This window comes from Solenopsis invicta, chromosome 8 (genome assembly GCF_016802725.1).
Source record: "Solenopsis invicta isolate M01_SB chromosome 8, UNIL_Sinv_3.0, whole genome shotgun sequence".
Taxonomy (NCBI): domain Eukaryota; kingdom Metazoa; phylum Arthropoda; class Insecta; order Hymenoptera; family Formicidae; genus Solenopsis; species Solenopsis invicta.
The window spans coordinates 3,345,677-3,368,847 of record NC_052671.1 but is presented as its reverse complement, the minus strand read 5'-3'; the positions used below and the strand labels follow the sequence as shown (position 1 = coordinate 3,368,847).

General features: G+C 30.7%; 4 protein-coding genes and 1 long non-coding RNA gene across 5 annotated transcripts in view; 1 reads left to right on the top strand and 4 right to left on the bottom strand.

The window, feature by feature from the left end:
• Positions 1–504, bottom strand: part of LOC113003756 — a 241,205-nt gene extending 240,701 nt beyond the window's left edge. The window contains exon 1 of the mRNA XM_039452939.1: positions 133–504. Within this exon, the coding sequence (XP_039308873.1) occupies positions 133–190 (58 nt within the window). The 5' untranslated portion in view covers positions 191–504. The remainder of the gene's footprint in view (positions 1–132) is intronic.
• On the top strand, positions 502–2,126 carry LOC105199638 (zinc finger protein 511). The gene is made up of 3 exons (XM_011166819.3): positions 502–897; positions 1,263–1,464; positions 1,541–2,126. Exons 1-3 carry the CDS (start codon positions 758–760, stop codon positions 1,982–1,984), a joined length of 786 nt encoding a protein of 261 aa, XP_011165121.1. The 5' UTR covers positions 502–757; the 3' UTR covers positions 1,985–2,126.
• Positions 2,127–2,683: 557 nt separating this feature from the next.
• On the bottom strand, positions 2,684–6,760 carry LOC105199639 (transcription factor VBP). The gene is made up of 2 exons (XM_011166821.3): positions 6,391–6,760; positions 2,684–4,480 (listed from the first exon to the last, which is right to left on the bottom strand). Exon 2 carries the CDS (start codon positions 4,468–4,470, stop codon positions 3,436–3,438), a length of 1,035 nt encoding a protein of 344 aa, XP_011165123.1. The 5' UTR covers positions 4,471–4,480; positions 6,391–6,760; the 3' UTR covers positions 2,684–3,435.
• Positions 6,761–9,663: 2,903 nt separating this feature from the next.
• On the bottom strand, positions 9,664–11,555 carry LOC120358507. Its single transcript, XR_005575449.1, has 2 exons — positions 10,812–11,555; positions 9,664–10,730 (listed from the first exon to the last, which is right to left on the bottom strand). It is a non-coding gene; the product is annotated as an uncharacterized LOC120358507 (long non-coding RNA).
• A 3,866-nt stretch (positions 11,556–15,421) lies between these two features.
• LOC105199640 (40S ribosomal protein S12, mitochondrial) lies at positions 15,422–22,419 on the bottom strand. The gene is made up of 5 exons (XM_011166822.3): positions 22,245–22,419; positions 22,019–22,060; positions 21,907–21,954; positions 15,850–16,074; positions 15,422–15,725 (listed from the first exon to the last, which is right to left on the bottom strand). The coding sequence occupies exons 1-5, from the start codon at positions 22,306–22,308 to the stop codon at positions 15,601–15,603; spliced, it is 504 nt and encodes a 167-aa protein (XP_011165124.1). The 5' UTR covers positions 22,309–22,419; the 3' UTR covers positions 15,422–15,600.
• Between the last annotated feature and the right edge of the window lie 752 nt (positions 22,420–23,171).

Sequence of the window (23,171 nt, the reverse complement as noted above, 5' to 3'; positions counted from 1 at the left end):
TTTTTTCTATTCTAACGACTTATGCGCGATTTATTGAGTCACAATTTATGCGAGCGCAATCAGGACGAGACACAAATACTGAAATGTAGGGGCGAATAAACAGTAGATATTCGTACAAATAAATTGACTCACCGTTCGCTGATCGCTCAAGTAAAGTAAATTGTCGGGCGTTCGTGTCAACATTCGTCATCAGTCGGATGCGATGTATTGTGCGAAGTTGTGTCGCGTTTAATCAATGTTTTGCATCTTTTCTGAATCCTGACTCGACCACACGGATCATCCCGGCACGGCGTGAACTGGTTATGACGGTCGCGTACGCGCATCCGCGATAACGTAGGTTCGGGCAATTTGGAGAATTCCTGAAATTTCGATCGGCACAAAAACGGCGTCCCTCGATGGGATTGATAAACCAACGCGACGTCGCGATCGCGAGTGATCGCGAGGACGAGGAGGACGATGCTACCGCACGGATCGTCCCGGCACGGCGCGAAACGGTTATGACGATTGCGCCTTGCTCCATCTAGGGAATCGGTTGTTCTCATGCGGCGCACTAGCAGCATTGCAGCTGATTGCAGCAGTTGCACTAGTTGCAGCATAGCGCCGCCACCGGTAGCGCTCAATGTATTTTCGGTAAAGGTTATGAAGCGTGGTGAATGAGTATATGATAAACAATAAACATTAATTCGATCATAAACGTAATGAAAATTAAGGTAGATAACTCGTATTGAGGAAGTCGCGTGTTTTTATCTAATGCGCAATGGAAGAGGTTCTTCAGCAGTTAGGGGTTGGAATTCGCCCCGTGAACGATCCCTACTTCGAAGAGTCCTACAAAGTTTGTAAAGTCTTCCAGAGAAAGGGTGTTACGATTGACGACGAGGAAGAACTCTGTCACGAAGTGTGAGTACGGATTCCTTTTTAAAAAAGAGAAAATACTGACATAACCTAAAAATTTATCTTTGTCCGGTAAACGTCACTTTTCCCACGTTTGAACGACTTCTCAAAGAATTTTACAAAGTGTCGAAAAGTTTTGAGAATTCAAAAAAATTCTTTGATTTCTATTTCATTGAGAGGAATGATTGTGCATGTATCTATTCAGTATAGAATATAAGAGTTTAATTAGTAGTGTTTAGACTTCTTCCCGTGAGACTCAATAGCCATAAAAAAACAAATTACAAGACAAGATACATCCGTTTACATTTGCCCTTTGTGCGCAATTTATTCAATTTATAGTAAAGAAAAATAAAGTTGATATCTTGTTTCAGGATTAAGGAATTCCCATGTTATGTTCCGGGATGCAAGAACACTTTCCAAACGCTCTTCGATTATGAAATACACTATAATAGCTCCCATCGATACGCTTGTACAGAATGCAAAGTGTCCAAGCCGAATCCACGGCTATTGGAGATTCATATTCAGGAAACGCATGATGCTTTCTTCAAAGTCTTATCGGAGAAACAAGCCATGGTATGTATAAAATAACATAAATCTTTTTGTATGGATCAATGTTATTATAAATGTACTTAATACAGACTTTGTTTAGTACCAGTGTTATGACTCCGAATGTGACATAAAGTTCAACAATCCAGTGGAAAGGAAGGAACATTGCATTAAAGTACATAAATTTCCAAAGAAATATCGGTTTGATGATACACCAATACATTATAGCAAGGAAGATGAGTCAAATAAAATGGATGTTGATGTTGTTAATAATAAAAAGAAGAAGAAACCTGCCAAAATATTTTTGAATAAGAATCAGAAAAGCAGGATGTTCACAAAAGATAGCACCAGTGCTGTCTGCAAAAATAATGATAGTGTAGAAACAGTTTCATCAATTCCCATCCAATCTAAAAATACGTCATTAGTTTTTATCCCTAGACAAGTACAAAAATCCTTTTCAAAGGTACTTACAAATAATCAAAATGGAGAAAAAAATGTTCTCGAATCAGATGTTATGATGGAACTTGCAAATTCATTGCCTGATTGACAATTTGTAAGGTAATTTTTAATTTTTATTAACTTTAATAACTTTTTAATTCTGTAAATAAAATGTTCTTTGATTTTTATGTAATTATAATCTAAGAATGTAGTAATCTTATTTAAATAAATTTTAAGAAAATGCTGTTTTATACAAATATACGTTTTTAAAATTATATTCATAAGGTACATAAGAAAGAAATTTTGCCAAAAGGAAATTGTATATATAAATTATATGAATTTTACATATATGATAAGAACACGTGTCACTCATTTGTTAAAATAATGACTCGTAAAACAAGATTTTCAAAAAAATGAGTCTGAATGTTTGAATCATTAGCATATTAAATCATTGAAATTTCGAAAATATTTTTAAATGCAATTTTGATGTAATATTTGATTATAGTGGAATAAAAGAGTCATTTTTCATTCAGTGTACTGAATTCTGATCTATGATAAAAATGAATTCTTAAAAACAACTCCTTTGACTTTTGACACTCTTGATGCATTCTTTTCTTGTTTTTCTTTTAAATTTTAAAAGCTCAATTACATAATTCTATTAATAATAAAAACTCCAAAAATCTGTTCTTTCTTACAACTAAATTTTTGAGTTACCTCATTGTTCCAGCAAATAAGTGATATATTTGAATATTTTAATGATATGATATAAAATAATAATTATATAATGAGACAAAAATTTCTGTTTTTGTTCATGTAATATGTATGTATACATTAATTTACAAATAATACGTGTGTAAACATTAGTTTATAAATTTCTTAACTGTTACTAAGATACTAAACTTTGGTTAAAATTTATCCTAAATCAATACGCATATTATATCTATAGTATCTAGTTTCCGTTTATACAAGTAGACTGACATATATTATTAATACATTTTATTAGGTTGTATTGCAAAAATAGGATTCAATCATATTTTAATTTTTATATTGCTTTTTGATATTGCAAGTTGATTTTCATATTTTGATATCAATCTATTATTTGTATCAGTCTTAATAGCATCGATTATAAACAAATAAGTATATTTAAATTACCATATAACTCCGCACTTAATTTAATTTCTTAACGCAGCTTATATATGTACATGTTTTATATATGTTCTTATAAATATTACATGATTTCATAGAATTAACATGTTGATAATTTATCGTCTCTAAAGATCGTCTCTTAAGACAAACGCTCAAAGATGTACACAAGAAACGAATACACTGTCAAATATTGTTTTTTTATCACTTAATTACGAATCAGTTTTCATAACACAGTAAATAATTATATTGGATAATACGTGATATATAATATATACATACATGGTATTTATGCTGTACATTTAAATTAATATATTTTTTGCAATCGAAAACTATATCATGATAAATCGTAATATCGTTATCGTTATATATTATTATCACAAGCTGTAATAACGACTTACAACTAATGAAATGATCTTAACATACAAAATTGTAATTAGTATACTTTTGTAGTTCATGCTTAAGTGCTCTCACGTCGCGCTTCAGCTGGATATTTTCGTGTTCGAGGAAAGCCGCTTTGATTGCGAGCTCATCTTCCTTGGCTCTGCGAGCATCCCTGGAACGCTTAGCTGCTTCATTATTTTTTCTTCGTCTTTCATAATACGCAGCGTCTTTTTCATTAACGGTGCTAGTAGGCAATCCAGGACTTTTGGATATTCGGCGCATTTTAGGATTCGATTTATTCCTGGGTGTCTTTCCCATTTCGTCCATCAAGTTGCGACGAAACTTTGTGAACTCCTCATTAGAGTTATAGTCGAGAGTGGACACCATGGACAAAAGGTTCTTCGGATAGGCCTTGAAAGGTCTTTGCAATTTCTTTACTGTGTCTAACGGTGACGTTAGCAGTTTCATCTCCATAGAAGTCGAGCATTCTGCTGACATCGTGAACGGAACTTTTCTTTTGGCCTCATCATTTGTCATAAAAGATTGCGTTGCTTCCATGTATGGTATAGGCATGGTCGGCATCATCAATGGAATATTCGTGGCTTCATTCGGGAGCACAAATAACGACGGATGCTGAGGTGTCATCATTGTTACACCTGGAATAATATCGCGCGGTAACATATTTGTTAATGTTGCGTGTTTCAATTGACTACTATTTTCGTAATAGTCCACAGATTCATTCTTCATCCTTTTCGGCGAGTTTGTCTCGGAATATGGAGACAGCATCGCACTACTACCCCCGATGGGAGTCCGTTTATCTTCATCTAGGAGATTTGTTTCTTTATATGTATGTTTATTCGCGTTTGCAGACAAAGTTTGTGACACGCTAGTGAAAAGATTTAATCTTTCTCTTTCTTCTCTGATTTTGATTTCCTCTCTTAATTCATCCAGTCCAGACGATATAAGTGGCACGCGCTCCTTGCATGATAAGTCTAGAACCAACGTATCTAAGCTGTTCTTTTGTTTATACCTTCCGTCGTCTCGCTTGTAATTGTTTTCCATCATCATTTGTAATTAGCTGCAATGAGAGTACGTACAAATTATATATTACGTATATATCAAAAATAAGAAAATTGTACTAAATTAAAGCACTAAAAATATTTAAAACTTTTAACAGTCTGTTATACTAACAAAGTTGACTAAAACCTTTTTAAAATAAAATCTTCTAAAATTCCGTAGTATTTTACTTCGTAGCAATGATTTAAGATTTAACTATTACGCAAAAATGCTACTTTTCAATTGCAGCGACATTTTATAAAATTTTGGCCGTTCTTAAAATAATACACAAGTTTTTGTTAATTTAATTTCATTTACACTGATAAATTTGTTGCTCGAAAATCTCATACATGCCACATGCGTCGACGATACGACATTTACGTTTTTTACGGTCTTTCTTCAACGCCTCCTCCTCAAGCCGACCAAACCGATTGGAGGTTGCTCAAGAAGAAGGCGTAACGGAGACTTGTAGAGGGGATTTCTTATCACACAGCGCGAATTGATCCGACATCATTAATGCGTGCAACTATATCCCAGGCATTAACAAATGATATTCACTAATTGTGTTACTTCTAAACTTATAAAATAAAACCAAACGTAAAAGAATGCAACATTATATATTTATATATGTGCGCCATATATAGATGTACGCATAATGTCGAACAACAATGAAATAGCATATAGATCTCACATAATAAAGAGTATACCCGTTAGACCAATTATTTTATGCCAAATAAATTTATATAAGAAAGCTCTTATTTTTTATGACATTAACAATAAATAGATTCGATTTAAACTTGAAACGATTAGAAAATATTATTGATGGTGATTTAATACATGAGAGAAAAAGGAAAAAATTTCTTCGAAAAAAATAATTAAAAATAACATAAATAACAAAGTGAATTTAGCACGAAATAACGAGATTGATTTTTTTCGATAAATTATATTTCGCAGCATAGTTTGATGAATAAATTTGACGATAATGTACACTGCCGACGGACAATTTTGGAACATCCAAAAATACAGTGAATCAAAGTTTCAGTCAATAATAAATTGAACTAGGCTACTTATGTGAATAACATGTAGAAAAGCGCCAAATAAGTCAAGGCTGGAATTTTAATGTCTAATAATATTTATAAATGGAAATTTTAACTGTGCGTTGATTTATACTATATCGGACTTGAAGCGCAATCATAAACTGAAGTTAGAAATAATGTAACAAGTTAAATTAATGATCGTCAATTTAACTTGTTATGTTATTGTTAGCTTCAATTTATGGTTGCATTTCGAGTCCAAAAAGGTTTGAATAATAGAAAAACTTGTGGCTGGTCAAAACAGTAATGACAGAAATACTTTTAGTAATCGAAACAGAAATAAAATAATATTTTATTGATAACTAAATAAAAAAAAAATAGAAAATATATTAATAAACACAAGATTCTTTTCTCCACTCTTTCACGCATTTTTTATAAAATAGAAAACAAAGTGGTACATTACAACTTGAGAAAAGCACTGTTCCATATACATATAGATGTATTAAGAAATCTTTTGTATTTATTATATTATGTGAATAGATAAATCAGCACAAATAAATTCAAAATAGTTAATTTAAGAAGACACATTACTATCTTAATCTATCGAATATAAAAGAAATTTTTTTTAATAAACTTATGCCACAACCACACTTGATCGCAATCTCTTTCACGGAAAGTAAATGATGAATAGAAAAAGTATAAAATGACAATTGACAAATACATAATAAAAAATAATTGATAAACATTTTGCATGTACAACAAGGCAAGTCTTCAAAAATTTTTCGACGGCAGTGCATAATAATCACATAAAACCATTGAAATTTAATTTCTCAAGTTTAGAAAAATGCAAAAATATTATCATTCGAAATTCTTATTCATATTTAATAAATACGCTTACCTAATAATCTAAGTTTAATCCAAGGTGACACTGGAAACTACTGGCAGCACAACACTGAAAATATGCTCGTTTCCTTATTATACAATGTATACAATTGCGATTGCGATTACTTTAACGCGTATTTGTTTCAAAACATAAGAAACAGATAGACTGGATTCCATGTATTCGTCGCAAAATGTTAACTGGGCGAATCTCTGTATCCATCTAAACTCGTTCGGGGATGGAGAAGCTCTATATAGCCTCACCCTTGAGGCCCCAGGCATTCTTCTTAGGAAAAGCAGTAGTGGGGAAACTTTACAACCTGTTGGTTACGCCGTTAGCACGTGCCCATTTGGATAGCGATTATAAGTGGTTTTCAAAATGTTTGAAGCAAGATACGATGATGCAATAGAAATGTTTACGTAATTTCTTACTATATATATATATATATATATATATATATATACACACACACTATTTTTTTACGATATAAGCAATACAAAAATAAAAATTATAAAATATTATATATACATATACATTTTAATATTGTTACCTATAATTTCCATCTATAGTTTCCATGTAATCTTGGATTAAACTTCGATTATTATGTAAGCGTATACGCTTATATATCTATATATCTATATTATATATATATATATATAATATATATATATAATATTATAAAATAATATAGATATAGCTATATAATATTTATATTTTATAAAATCCAAAGATTTACAATATATACTGACAGAAGACAACATATTATTCTATCCTATATTTGCTGGAGCAAATGGGTGTATCGTTTCCTTCTTCTTTTTTTTATAAATTAGAAAATAAATACACTTTTCAATAAATTTAAATATTATTTAAAGTGAGTGCTAAAAAAGACTAAAATCATGTATCTTTGTGAAAAAATAAACGATTATACTCCATTAAAAAATATATATCTTATATCCACCCTGTTATTTTTTAAAACCAAGTCAGTGGCTCAAGTTACCTGTGGAAGACGATTTAGGGCAAGTGAAGTTTTACAGGTATCTCAGTGTATTTGGAATTTTGTAACGCATCAAGCGAGTGATGAGATGACTTGGAACAATAACATAATTTAAAAGAAAAAGAAAATATTAAAAACTGTCAAAATAATGATTTATTGTTATTATTACATTTTGATGCTGCTCGATGTTTAAATTTATTGAAAAGTGTATTTTATAATTTATAAAAAAGGAAGAAGAAATGATGCACCCACCTGCTCCAGCAAATACAGGATAGAATAATAAGTTGTCTCTTGTCAGTATATAAATCTTCAAATTTTACAAAGTAAAAATATTATATAGATATATCTATATTATATAAATATATATTATATAGATATACAATAAGCGTATACGCTCACATAATAATAAACATTTTTTTTCTACATAAAAAAATTTAAATGTCAACTGAGCATTAGTAAAATGTATCTAACAAAATATTTTTTTCATAAGAATAAAAAAGGAACTCAACACAAAGGGAATTAATTAGGATTTAAAATCACTGCACAAAGATGAACCTTTCAAGCATTCAAAAGCTGCAGCTTTAAGCTTTAAAATACTTTGTCAATCACTCTGCGACTATTTTAAAGATACACGACTTTGAATGGTGGTCCTTTTTAGCGCTGATTTGAAGTGATGCTTTAATTTTGTTGAGAAGCGCATAAATTAATAAGGAAATCCAATACCTCACACTCACATCATCTGCATCGATCTGCTGCGGAGTATACTGTAAAATACTAATGTGTGTAGAGTTGTGATTAGATATATTTGGAAGTGGATTAGATGATGCAACTGTTTTTTTTTATCACAAATATTGATTTAAAGTGATATCAGTGAAAATTGAAAGCTTACTTCAAGGAAAAAAACATAATAAGTTTAATTTACGTGAAATTCAAATTAAATATTATATCTAAGAAAAGAATAGAAAAATATGTATTGTTCTCAGTAAAAAAATCTTTATGACTTGCAAAGTAAAAATAAATTATAAATATATAATTAAAAAAGAATTGAGTTAAATATTTTTCACTTTAATTAATCAAATCATTACTTATCTATAGCTAACCAAACGGAAACTAATAAATAAATTCATCTTTTCGAGATATTGCATATTTGAAAATTTGTAGATTTGAAAATAAATATTCTTATTTAAATTCTTCTTGCTTTTTTCTTGAATTATATAAAAATAATGTGTTTTACATGCAGTATCATATTCTTTTTCATTTTTTGATAAAATCGATAGAATTCCTTAAATATATTTATTTGTAAATTCCAAATCCAATGGTATGCAAAATATTTCTGCGAAATATTTATGTATTTAAATGTATTAAACTCGATTTAAAAATATAAAAATCCTGTCAAGAAGAAAAATGTCAGAACTTAAGGAGCACGCAATATTTATTAAATATTTTATTATTATAAAAAAAATTTATTGTTAGAGCAATGTTCCTTTAATTTTAACGTAATTGGATATTTGATTAGATACGTAATTTTCTCGTATTTCTATTTATTATTAAATTATTATATAATTTAGTTTAAAATATTATAGAAAGTTACAAAAAATAAGCATGTATGTAGTATGTAATATGCTTCAGGCTCCGCAGATGACTTGCGGCGCCACATTGGTTGTATGTGTCATGCAGAAGTGCACGTAAAATGATTCCTAAAACAATATAATAGTAAATTACATTTCTCATCTATCAAATAATAGTTTCTAGCAGCTGAGAAATTATTTATTTTATTTTAGAAATTATTTTACACTTCTACGCGACATATCGAAAAGAAGTTTCAGTTTGCCGCATATTTTTCAGATTTATCATTATGTTTTATTGTATTTTCAAGAGAAAACTAAAAAAATATGAAGGTAATTGGAACAAGTTAACTTAGATTTATAAAATCGAATTTATAAAACGAGTTCTGGTACAATACAAATTTGTTTTTATAAATTAGCAATTCCGTTCAGTTGAGCTTGTTATGTGCTCTAATCACCTTTAGATTAGATTTTTGATCTCAAACCTTCATTATTTGTATTTGTAGTTTAAAAAAATAAGGTTTGTGTAACAATTAATTTATTGCATATACTTCTGACTCTACAATCAATATGATGACACGAAGAGCCGAGCTTTAAAAATAAACTTGAAAAATGATCGACGTTATTATAAATCTTCAAAATTCAAAAACATTGATACTAATATTGATACTAACATCGACAAAACTACTAAATCTAATGGTTTTGTCAAGAAAAATGCAAGAAGAAAAGCGCTGTTTTTATTGGCAGTTTAATATGATTTATGAACTAAAATATGAAATACTTTTACGTCAAATTATGTGTAACGTGGACTAAAGATTTTCGGTATTTGAAGTGAATTTCGCAACGCAGCCATTGCCGACGATGGTCGACTTGAACAAAAAAAAGAAAAGAAAACCGTGCTGAAGCGTAATTCCCAAAGGAGTTAATGATGTTCAGTTACCATACCATTTGTCATATTTTGTCTCAAATGCTACGTCAAATATCCATTTTTCTTAGAATTCTCTTACATTTCGTAAAACATTATTTATTGTTTCATAAAAGATTATTAAAGACAAACAAAAAATTGATATGCATTTTACATCCCTCAAAAATAATGTAATATCAGATTGTATCAGATAGTGAGAAAAAATTTATTCAGATCGTAAGAAAAAAATTAGATGAAACACAAAAAAAATTCTCTCATTTTAAAGTATTAAATCGATATAAGCCATTACTTTGTGACAGTTAAGAAGCAGTAAACGAACGGAAGTCAATAAAAGTTTTTAATTAAAATCGCATTCACACGGTGTTATCTCTGTTTTTAAGAAAAATCGTTTCACATTTCAGGCACATGGTATTAAAAAGCACGTTTTTTGAACACATCCATGAGGGATGAATTACTACATTTTTATAAATATTTATTCGAATAGTACTTAATGAAATATTTACCAAATGCTAAATATATATTTAGCCCAAGAACCAATTTAAGTATCAATTAATAATTTAAGTATCATTTTTTTCCTATTGAACAAATATTAAGGAAAATTAATATAAGGAAAAATTTCATTAGTATTATTCGAATAAATATTGATTAAAATCTAGAAATTTTTTTCTTTTAATGCATCGTTGATTTTTTATCCGTGATTAATATTAAAAAAGGGATCGATAGACATTTAATAAAATGAAAAATGAAAATTGTCAGTGCGAAGGGACAAGTTATTCTCGATACGACGACAGCGGCGATTCCTCATTATGTCCGTGTCTCGCGATCACGCCAAATTTAGTCGTCCATTCTAGGCTTCGGCTGAGGCTTGTCAATCCTAGAAAAGCACCCCGGCGCTCAATTCACCGCCTCCTTTCTTGTGTATACAAATTTTTGCTCTTTTGGCTGCATAACCCACATTTCTATGGCGAGCCCGTGAAACGGCCGCAACCCGTTATTTGCGATTTTTCCCGTGATCGTCGGCCCCGGCGACGGATGAATGCGTTCACCATTTGCATCTGTCGCACGCTCACAGATATTCGTGCACAGCGACGCATCGTAACGGTATCGGATGGACGCGGACGGGGTATCCACCCCATCGCTTTCCTCGAAACGTCTAGATTTGCGGGCCGTGAATAGCCAGATGCACCGCTGACGCTGATAGTTTTCTCAGGATACTTACAAGTGGGTGGACCGTGAAGGAAAAATGGACATCTGAAACGGACATCATACTTTCTTAGATCTTTCAGTGCTAACGATGCTATCGCACGCCGCAAATAAATTGCGTTTATGAAAGTATTTAGTAAGTCCATGATCAAGATTTCTTTATTTTCTGTATTTTCGAGAGAATTCATCACCCGATAATTCTCGAATATTGTAATGTGTAATATTGTATTACGCTACCTTACCAGATATAAAGTCACAAGATAACTGCGTGTCTCAGTCATGCAATGTTTACGTGATTCGTTGTTATCACTCGTTCTTCAACTGATAGACGTAATCGTTAACTTGATTTATGGATCTATTGTTGATTTTCTAATTAGTCCGTAACATTGATTAACAAAAATGAATATTGATTAATAGAAATGATAGATCAAAGTCTCATCCTAATATTCACATTTTTTTTATTTGTATTTCATTTATATTTCGTGATGAAAAAGTTTAAAAATGTCATTAGTAAAGATTAAGAAAAATTATTAGTACAAATTATTTTACTCTGATCCAAAAGACTTAACAAAATTTTTTTGCAACTTTTTGATTAAATTTATAAACAAAATACAAATTAAAAAAATATTAATTTTAGGATGAAAATTTGATTTATTGTTTCCAATTATATTTTTTGTGCTTCGCAAACTCTCTCAACATCGAAAGAGTTATTTATAGTTTCTAGCAGAGTTTTGATTCATAGTAATCTTTATCCCTTTAATCAGTTCATTATTACGTAAAAATAAAAGTGATTTAAGTGTTCCACGTTTGCTTTTCGATAATTTTACTTCTTTACATTTTTCTCAAGAAAAATCTGAGCAAATAATCTATAAGATAAATTTTAAACACAAAATCATATTTAAAATGAATTACAGACTTTTTTTTCTTGTATCTTTCTCATTTATTAATTTATGAGAATCTTGTGTATAATATAATGATCGCATAACTGCCTATTAATAAACAATGTGATCAAAACACGAATATATTTTTCTATTCGCTTTTATATTCGCAGTGAGTCCGCTTTCTACCGACACGCCCAAGTTTTTCCAGGGATGAATTTTATTTTATGACTGAAAATCTTCTCTTTATAATTCGATGAAGATGGATCTTCGAGGCATGCTCATGTTGAATATACTCAAAAAGTTATACTTGATTTAAATTGTAGCTCATGATATATTAGCAAATATTAAAGAGTAGCGAAGAAACCTGTCTCAAATTTTTTAAAGACTACAATTATTAGACAAAGTAAATTTGTAATAATTTAATCATTAGCAATTGATTTCAGAAACAATTTTTATATGTCATCCATGTATTTTCATAAAAATACTCGCCAATATTGGCGGAATTAACTTTATTAAAAATTATGTGTAAAATAACGGAACACAGCTGGAAATACGCGTTATAAAGAAAAATGCTTGTGATGTGGAAAAGTAGTAGAAAGTAGCAGACTGCAGAAATTTCAGAAAGCAAAGATCGACCGGGTGTCCGGTTACTAAGCCGAGCGGCAAAGAGTTAGAGAGGTACAATCATATAGAGAAATGTTTACTCGCCATTTGTTTGAGAGACTTTTGGGAGCGTCGATGGTCATTCGAAGACTCGAGTATTGTAAACTTTCTTTCGATTTTGTTACCGTTGTTGGATCTGTTCACCGTTACGATTCTACGATCTCGAATATCCTTTGTCCTCGCTTGAAACTCGTTTTCATATTTCAAATAGAATTTTATCTTAAATACACGCTTTCTTATTTATTTAGAATACTAGTCTAGTTATGCAGAATTTTGATTCTGACATTGTAAATTACTAGATCTTAAATCGGGGCGCGTTTTGCAATTCACGCCAGTAATAAATGTTGACCGACAAGAGTAAGGATATTATAATGCAATTTTACTTTGCTATCCGTTGCTAGATAAAAATATTACTAACAAATTAATTATTAAAAATCACATTATCATATCACAAATAAAATGTTGTTTATAAATCTTTCAAATATATTCGTATGTCGTAAAGGTTATTTCGTAAAGGGCAGTTATAAATAGGGTGCTAGTTCTTTGTAATTTACAGTGGTTTTCATTGAAAACCATTATTATTATTAATTAATGTAGATTAATTATGATATCAGTTTAATTTATTTTTTATCTTTTCCTAGTTCTAAGAACAAGAAAAAAGATAAAGAATAAGCTGAACCAAGATCAACGTTCTACATTTGTGTAATCTATATTTGTGGCACAAGAACGTCAACCCTTAGCGACCAAAGATGCATATTAACATTTATTTTCCATATGTAAATATAAGAATGCATCAGTGAATTCGAGATCATATGCAGTTTAGTTACATTTAAAAGGTGAAAATGGTAGTGCATGTAGCATTAATTGTTGAAATATACTATCAAAGAAGCTACGCAGCTCCCCCAAAAAATCAAAATAAAGAAAAAATAAATTGTCGATAGATTCTTCACTTGTAAGATGTTTTTGAGTAAAATAAAAAAAAATTTTTTAATGAAACGATGCAGCCTGTAGAGAGTTAAGAACGTTTTAATTACATACAACGTTAGTGCTTTTATATTTCTACGGACAAATTCTCAGCATATTACTGATTTCAGGAAATTATTATGTTTTTAAGGAAAAACTGAAAACTAAAGCTGTATATAGCAATTAATCTTTGTATGCCATTTCTTGTCTCTCACGTTACGCAATTAGCACGATGCTGTGAGAGCGGAGCTTTAATATTTGACTTATTTATTTAAATGTAAAGGCTACCTCCTGCCAATTTCACAAAAGAAGTCACAAAAGAAGGATTATAATTGTATTTTTAACGACAGAGGTCGTTAAGGCTGAAGTATCAACTTCAGAATGACCATAGAATAATCTTCTTTGTATTACTAACGCACCTTGTAAGAATGCTCTAATAGTTGCGGCAGTAAAAATATAAATAATCTATTAACGTTAAGAAAAAATCTTTTTCCAAGTTAATATAAACTGAAATAAAATAGGAATAAAAAATATAAAGAGATTCAGAAATAATTTTCGCGATTTTACTATCAAAAATTCTGTTAGTTTAGTTCAACGAATTTCTGAATAAATGTTCATAATTAGCACGAGTAATTAACACGATGACATCATGCTTTCCGCAAAATAGAAAGAACATATATTGAGAAAGCTTCTGAAAACATTCTGGCGTGCGCACGCCTCGTGACGCTATTATCATCCCTCGGGATAGCCACATCCCTTCGAATAGATCTGTTCTATAACAGGTTCTCATTCATATATTTATTTAGTACATTTAATTAAAAATATCCAAATTAAAAAAAAACATAAATAATGAAAAATTTCTTTTAGAAATTTTCTTTTAAATGATTTCAATATTTAATAATAAAGAAATCTGTTCTTAGTACAAGAGATTTATATTTAATCTTTATATAAATTCGATTGAACGATCAAACTTTTATGCGTGATACTCAAAAAGATTTATGTAAGAATCTTTCTTCGCCTCCGAAGGTTTCAGGTTGAGAGTCGGTCTTTTCCGAACATTGGGATATTGGTCAGCATGTCATATGGTCATCTGGACGCGTGGGCGAGTGAATGTTGCAGATGCGCGACAGTCAACCCCTCCGTAATAATGTCGAAAAAGCGGATGTGTCACAACCCTTCTCCCATGCCTCGGGGTTCCTATCCCGATAGCGGAGCCCATTGTCCATCCTCCGTTACAATAACGAAGCCGCGAGCCAGGTAACGGTAAATATGCGGTAGGATTCAGGTTCCGAAAGTGTGTCAAAGGGCCGCAATTTTCAGACTAATCTCCAACCGTGACGTCCCGAAAATTGCTTTCCGTTGCGCTCACAGGGGCGAGCAATATTGATCGATTGTGCGAAATTGAAATCTCTCGATCGAAATATCTTCATCAATAATAACTTTCAATATTTTTAACGCACATTTAAGAAATCGTATTCAAAATTCAAAAAATTCTCATAAATATTATAGTCGTTCTTTAATATCTAAACATGTTTAATATGGTCGATATTGAACTTTACTATAATGTTGAAAATTTACTATTAAATTCAAAATTTTCTGTATCATAAAATTCCTGAAAAGTAGATAATAAGGATGTATTATATGTATTCCTATAAGTTGAAGTTAATATTTATTGTATTTTAAATCAACTATATATATTTTATACTTTAAAATGCAATATACAGCAATTTGTAATTTTATTTTTCATTATTTCGAAAATATATATAATACATCCTTTATAAATAGTACTATTTACGTCACATCTTACCAGAAATATACATCATCTTCGATGCTATTTGGTGATTACACAATGATGTATTTTGAAAATTAGGAACTAGTTATTATTCTTGGCTCTTTATCGATACAAATTATACATAATTAACAAAAGCATAGACAATTGTACAGCTGATCTCTTTTTTACAGAAATTACATCAATTCTGTCAGACATAATCAGACACAGTATTAATAATAATTAATAATTATGAAATCAAGAGATCATTTAGATACATGTGGCAAATCGTACTTTCCACGCACACATTTTATCTTAACACCAGGTGTATCTCGTAGTCGTCCATTCTTGCAAAGCACTATATTGTGTTCCTGTAGATTGTGGCCTATTCCTGAAATAATTTAGTCCATTTAAACTTTCTAATGCGGACGATGCGACGCTCCAAATTTCCTGGCGCTAGTAATAACCCGACTATCGAATGCAGTATTGCTGCAAATATGAATTACGAATCTTACCGGGAACATACGCCGTCATTTCTCTACCATTTGATAATCTCACAACGACGCATTTTCGATTCGCGGAGTTAGGCTTCTTCGGTTTTTTAATAACGGTTTTTAAGATTACGCCCTTCATAAATGGTTGGCCATTGAAAGGATTCTTTGAAGATCTAGGTTTTCTGTATGGTCCACCTCTCCTATGTATTTGCCATAACGAGCTACCGAATCTGATCTGTCCCAATCCTGAATTCATATAATCACGCTATCATTCCTTGTAAATATATGTGTCATTACCATAAGAAATGGCCCATTCGGTCAAAATAAAGTTCGCACCAAAATCAATATTTAGATATTACTATAAGCTATCATTTAAAACGTTTCTCAATCAAGAACTAAAAATAAGCCCTTTTCTATGATAATAACACATATGAAAAACAATTTGGGAAAAAAAAACAGAATTGCGTCGAGATAGTTTTAATGTTACAATACGATCGTTCTGCCTAACACTAAAAATATTTTGACGCAATTTTCTATACATTATACATTGTCAGAGAATATTATTAGGATTTAGACGATAAGATAAACCTTATTCTGTTATCGCTAGAACTTAAAATTGGTGTTGATATTTATATGATTTTATATATATCTTTATAAATTTATCAAACTGATGAATTTTCGATCTTGAAACGTTAACCCGGCGAGTCCGTGGCGGGGTGTGACATACCCCACCTGTTGTTTTCATTGGTATATTTTTTTATTTTTCATTGCGACATTTTAGCAACTTCGAGTAGCTGGAGCTAAGGAAGTGTGGAAGAGGATAGTGGCGGGATCGCAGTGTTGCGTCAGCCGGCGCTCACGATACACGCGTGTAAACGTCTATGGGGTTTCTTGCAAAGACTGTACTAATTTCGATTCCAGTTCCTAAGATGTTTCTTAATGATATAATAAGATTTTATATGTTTAGTTTGTTCAAAATCTCATGTTGTTTATGTTTCTAGAGTTTTTTTTTTTTAGTTTAAGTAAAAGCTTATTAATCTTAGTAGGTTTTTGTAACCAGAAACCAGTGCCATTGCTATCTCAAGTAATTGTATTAAAATACAATTAATATTATTTGCTTTTTATTGAAATTGTTTCTTATATTATCCCCTTTTACAATATATTGCAGTTATTTGACGTAATTCTGGCGTAAACAAAATTTTATAGACACTATTGTGTTGGGGTATGTCACACCCCGCCACATACTCAAAGTAATCTTTCTTCACCACATACTCGCCAGGTTAAAGAACAGGTAACAAGAATATCACAAAAATGAACTGATAGTTAATTTAATAATAATAAGGTTAACAAGCATCTATTATGGTAATAAAATGTCACAATAAGAAACCTCCACTCTCCAAATGCTGTAAAGAATTATAATTAAATCTTTAAACCGCCGGAAAATCTTATAGACTTTTTGGAATAATTCATCTAAACACTCAAAAACGTGTACAAAAGGTTCAATACATACCCCCCCCGACACACATACACAAATAAAAATAAAAAATGAAGCCACACTGTCTCTCTGTCCCCGTCGTTGGCTCTGGATAATGCTAAAGGTGTCATACCACAATACTTAAATTATAAACCTCATGCAATTTTGGCGCATATTCATAAGGCTCGAATATTTTCAAAAACTGACTTCCTATAAAAACGACCTTTTTGACCAAACTTAAAATTTTGAATTTTTTTCTTACCATTAGCCGCCGAAAAGTCTATATATAGACGCTATGTCAAATACCCCATTACATAGGTTATATCCAAGATATAAGTACAATATTTCGGGAACTTTCTAAGGGAATTACAATAGATCCAATGCCGGCGGTCTAAAGGTTAATCATCGGATTTTTCAGTAATGTGACATTGATAGGTAGAACGAGTAACGAATTGCGAATATGAAATTTTCTTCATGATTACGAAAGAAAGCGGAAGGATTCAAAGGAACAAAGGACTTTATGGACTAGAACCTAAGCAAACAAATATAACAAAAGAATATACAAATAAGGAAAAAGAAAAACTTTTGTCTGATCAAACCAACCAAAATTTGATAAATGAAAATTTTATTTTTAATATGATCATAAGAAAAAAGCGGCGACAATTTTCATTTCCGCTTTCTTATATCCTTTGTCGGGCACATATTCTACACATAGAAGAAGAGCCATATGGTCTTATTCAAGATTTTGGTGCTGAAATAATATTTTATATGCGATTTAACATAGTTTCCAATTCCTTTGAACTGCGCGCCGTTACTTTCAGCTTCAAACACCCCAGTAGGTCTATTCTGTAACTCTTAGCGACAATTCGGTATCGTTACCAGCGTCGTTAAGAGTTACAGAATACGTCTACAGTAAGCCTATTCTGTAACTCTTTAGAAACAATTCGGTATCGTTACAGTGTCGTTGCGCAGCATTTCTACCATGTATAATATCTGTACAACGACGTTGTAACGATACCGTATTGTCGCTAAGAGTTACAGAATAGACCTACTGGGGTGCTTGAAGCTGAAAATAATTGCGCATAGTTCAAAGGAATTGGAAACTATGTAAAATCGCATATAAAATATTATTTCAGCAAGATCTTGAATAAGACCATATGGCTCTTATTGCCTATAGCACAGAACGTTCTATGGATGTCTATGAACGTTCTACGATCATCCAAATAATAAAACATTCATAGACATCCATAGAACTTCCGTGCTATCTGGGACAGCTTTTGTAATCAATTAGAAAAATATATCACAGAAAAAATTGAACATCAATTTAATATTACCGATGCTAATTAGCATTTCTAAAATCTCCTCATCCCCAGGAAAGTGAAAAATCTGTTGCAAAAAATATTACTCAAAAGAATTGGAAACAATATGTAAAATTACATATGAAATATTATTTTGACAACAATATCTTATTATGTTCTTCGTCTAATACATATTTTACAAGATTCAAAAATAGTAAGATGCTGAAAATAAAAATGTTTTGCAATGTTATATCCATTATGTTCCCGTCATATTTTGAGATCATAACAAATTCATTTGTTATGGTTCATAATTATCCTAATATAACTCTTGCAAACTTAATCCATGCAATTTATGAAAATTTATTTAACGTTTCAAAAGAAAGCAACATATCGATTAAAAAAAATTTAATTTTAATATTTATATATAGAATATAATAGATTTACGACTTGAGATTTTGATTGTAAACGTATTAATTTATAATTGATAAATTTTTTTCATCTCTTATTTAATAAATAAATGTAAACATTTACTTCTAGCACGCAACATCATATTTTTAACAAAAAATAAAAACATCTTATGAAAGAGGATGACATAATTTTCAATTATAACTTCCTCACACGTGTTTTCGAGAGATTACCTAAAACGAGCATCATATGACAATATAGTTGGCAAAAAGGTTGCTCGTTACGGAGTGATCAGTTTTTGAGAAGCTGAATGCTGTCGGAGATGACGTGACAATTTTAGATTTGCCTGGCAAAGCCGTGACATTCGATGACCAACCTAGGTCTACAGAAAGAAAGTGCCATTGTTGATCATTTGGCTGACCACCGTCCGTCAATACGACAGATGTCCAGCGGGGATAATGACTAATCCGTCCCAGCTCCTCCTCCGCTTCGTCCAAAGAAGGTATTATACACGAAAGGCAAACCCTTTTCTCATAGATGAATGCGTAAGATTACATTGCGAAAATTTCAGACGTCGGTGTTGCGCTTTGTTGCATCGTTACAACGTCGCAAATCTTTTTCCTTTTCTCCGCATTTCTTCGAATTTTCTTCAACTCAATCTTCGAGCTTTTTTACGTTTACGATCCTACGATTGAAAAAAGAGAATTTCAAAATTCTTTTTTTTTTCACTTTTTGTTGTCGTAGTCGTAAAAACTACATTATCATATGTGAGACTAATAATTAATAGTAAATTAATATTTATCACGTAAAATTAATTTGAATTACATTTGATATTTGATATTGGAATATAAGGCATCTGAATGCAAAGTATTTGAAACAATTTGCAAGGTCAAAATAAGCGACATGCAACTTGGATTCTTCATTAAAAATTAATCTATTTCAGTTTATAATAAATTGTTTTTTTCTTTCTTTTACTTATTTGCCACTTCTTTTCTGATAAAAAAAAAATATATTGGCGTAGGATTTAGCATGAAATTCAAGTTAGTTTAAAAACTAAACTTTTTTTCTCATATGCAAGAATGCATTGCAAAAATTTTCGACATTACATTGGTGTCGCGTTTTATTACATCGCAACGTTGCGAATTCTTTTCTCTCGTTTCTTCGAAAGAATTTTTTCAAATCATTCTTCAGACTTTTTAAGATCATCAAATAAAAAGTCGAAACGGACAGAGGGAAATAATAAAAATGTAGATCCTCGTAATATAGAAACGAAGCGCAAATATAAGAAAATTCTGCGCAAAGCTATTAACGAAACGCAAGATCTCTCTTTCTGATAAGGTGAACGCTCTCACGAATGCTCTCATGAATGGATCGTGGACCCGCCCTTTGTGGGGTTGCGAGAAAAGCAGAACGGGGAAAACACGCGGACGGCGTTCTGATCCCACAGTGACAACTGGTCAACCGCAAATGGACACGTCACACCCTTCAATTCCCAGCGATTTTCGCTAGTGGTCACAAGGGCACCGTCTTTACGCAGCTCGAGCCCTTTCTTGCGAAGTGGACGAATAGATCCCTTTTTGGTATTTTGGAGATCTCTGTCCGTGGGGATCAAAGAGGTGAGGGGCTGCACGTATTTTCGCAGCATAAGAATGCCAGCCGCGATGGGAAATCTAGCCGACTTCCTACGAGATTCGATCACTTCTTTCGCAGAATCCGGATTTCAAGTAGAAAATCGCAAAGATACGTATCTGTAGGCGCTTACGATGATTTGGAGAGTCTTAGTCTAGTCACGCTTATAAGAAATGCGATACCTCTAACGTTTCACATAAATAGGTCATCAAACTGCTAATCTTGATTTTCTATTTTCTAATATTACGCATACAGATAAGAAATTCGATTGTTCTCACATAGTTCAAAGATTTATAACAAAATCCAGATTCACTCAAGCAAAAAAAAAAAAAAAAAAATTACAGGGATTTTAGTTCGCAACAAATTTACTAGTGACTTTATGGAAGACCTGTGATTGCATTGATTTAAGTGCCTAAAATAAATTTAAAAAATAAGAATTAGTTTAAAATTTGAAAAAATAGAATTTAAATATAGAAGACTTATTCGATTAAATAATTGTGACCAAGTTCTAAATGATTTAAAAGATATTAAGTATGTTGATCAGTATTATAAAAGCAATCACATATCAAAAATTTCAACAGAAATGCAACAGAAGCCCATTTCTTTATAAGAAGCATGCAAAGTCCTTTCTGTACTATTATCTTATGAAAAGTTCTTATTTTTCTTAATACTAAATACAATTATTAAATACCACTAATACTATTACCAGCAGAAATAGAAGCTCAAATAAATTATTATGATAAAAATATAGAAACATGCAATTTACTTTGGAAGCACTTTCTACTTCGAAGAAGAGTTCTGTTATAAATACAGTAATCATATGTATATAAATTTTTTTTTAAGAAAACGAAGGACAATTTAAACATTTTTCTCCCTACATGTTTCCAAATGAGTTAAAATTAAACAACTAAATTTATCAATTGTTTTCGTAAAAATTTACTCATTAGTACAATATTAGATATTAGCTGTTTTTTTATAACTTAACTAATATATACTTTCTGTACTTAAAATAAATATATGAAATTTGGTGAAAGCGAAAAGGAAAATTCTAGTACAATCCAGTGCAAATTTACTGGAATACTAATTAAAAAAAATTTTTTATGGAAGACAAATAAAGGACAACAGGTTAAAATAAAGGACAAAATTGAGTTTTGAGAAAGTAAATAAATTTAAAAGCTACTCGAAATAAAGGACTTTAGAATAAAGGATGTACGATCACTATAGTTATAAGCTCCAAAAATTATGACTTATATAGAGATTTTATGCTATTACCTTGCAACGCTGTGTTCATACATGCTCTCGTGGCATTCAGTATGTTTTCTGTTGAATGCAAATGCAAGATATCAGTTTACTTATCAAATAAACCAACAATATACAAAATTACCTTGGCTGTAGTTATTCCCACAAAGCTTCGTTAGATTGTGACCTGAAATAAATAAATCAAATGGTTAGATTACATATAGTTACAACTGAAATGGTCTTATTATAGATAAAATAAAATATTTTTTTGAAAAATATTTATTGTGACAGTTTCATCCTTCATTCAGAAATTAAAATAGAGGTTAGATAACTAAAAAATATCATTATATTGTACAGAGTAATGATCGTACCTTGGATAAAATTTTCTGTACAAATTCTCGTTATGTTAATTATACTTCTAGCCAAAAAATTCATGATTAACGTAATTAACACACTTTTCCTGTAGTCACTTAACCTCACCGTGTGTTTTATCTATTTTTAACATATGATCGTTACTATCACCACCTAGTTGGCGAGGAGGTAACCATCACGTGAGTGAAAACGTACATTAAGTAGGAATTCTATTTACCGACTTCATAAAAGTAATGATTTATCTTTAATTTTTTGTCGCACTTTTTAATACTTTACTAGACGTACCAGCACACGCGCGCGTTTTTTTACAGTGATTTTTTTATAAACTTAATAAATATTTATATTAATTAAATAATTATACAATTATTTAATAAAATAATTTATATTAATTAACCATTTATGCAATTATGATATTTATACTAATTAAACAATTATTAAATTAACAAATGTACAATTAACAGGAAAACAGGCTTATATACCAAACTAGAAGCTTCAAATTAGATAGCATGCTAATAAATATTAAAATAGAATTCTATTTTTTTTTTTGTAAAAAATACATCCATGTACATTTTATAAAGATTTATATTTTCATATTATATTGGTTTAAATACAAAAATATTGCACACGTAATGCACATGTCAGATACCCATACAGCACAGATTGATGCGGAAAGCGTTTTCAAAGAGATTTCAACCTTTCACATTTCATGCGCAACACTTCTGAAATCAGTTTGTAATGTAATATATCAATAATAAAATAAATTATTTAAAATGTAAATATTCAATTTATATAAGAGATTAAGGACGCAGATTATTAAATAATAAATTATTAAATAATTCTTAACTTTGCAAAATTATTTCAAATTGAAATGATAAATTAAGAATTTTTTTTCTTCTGCTTTAGTCTCTCACCAGAGAGATGGTGAC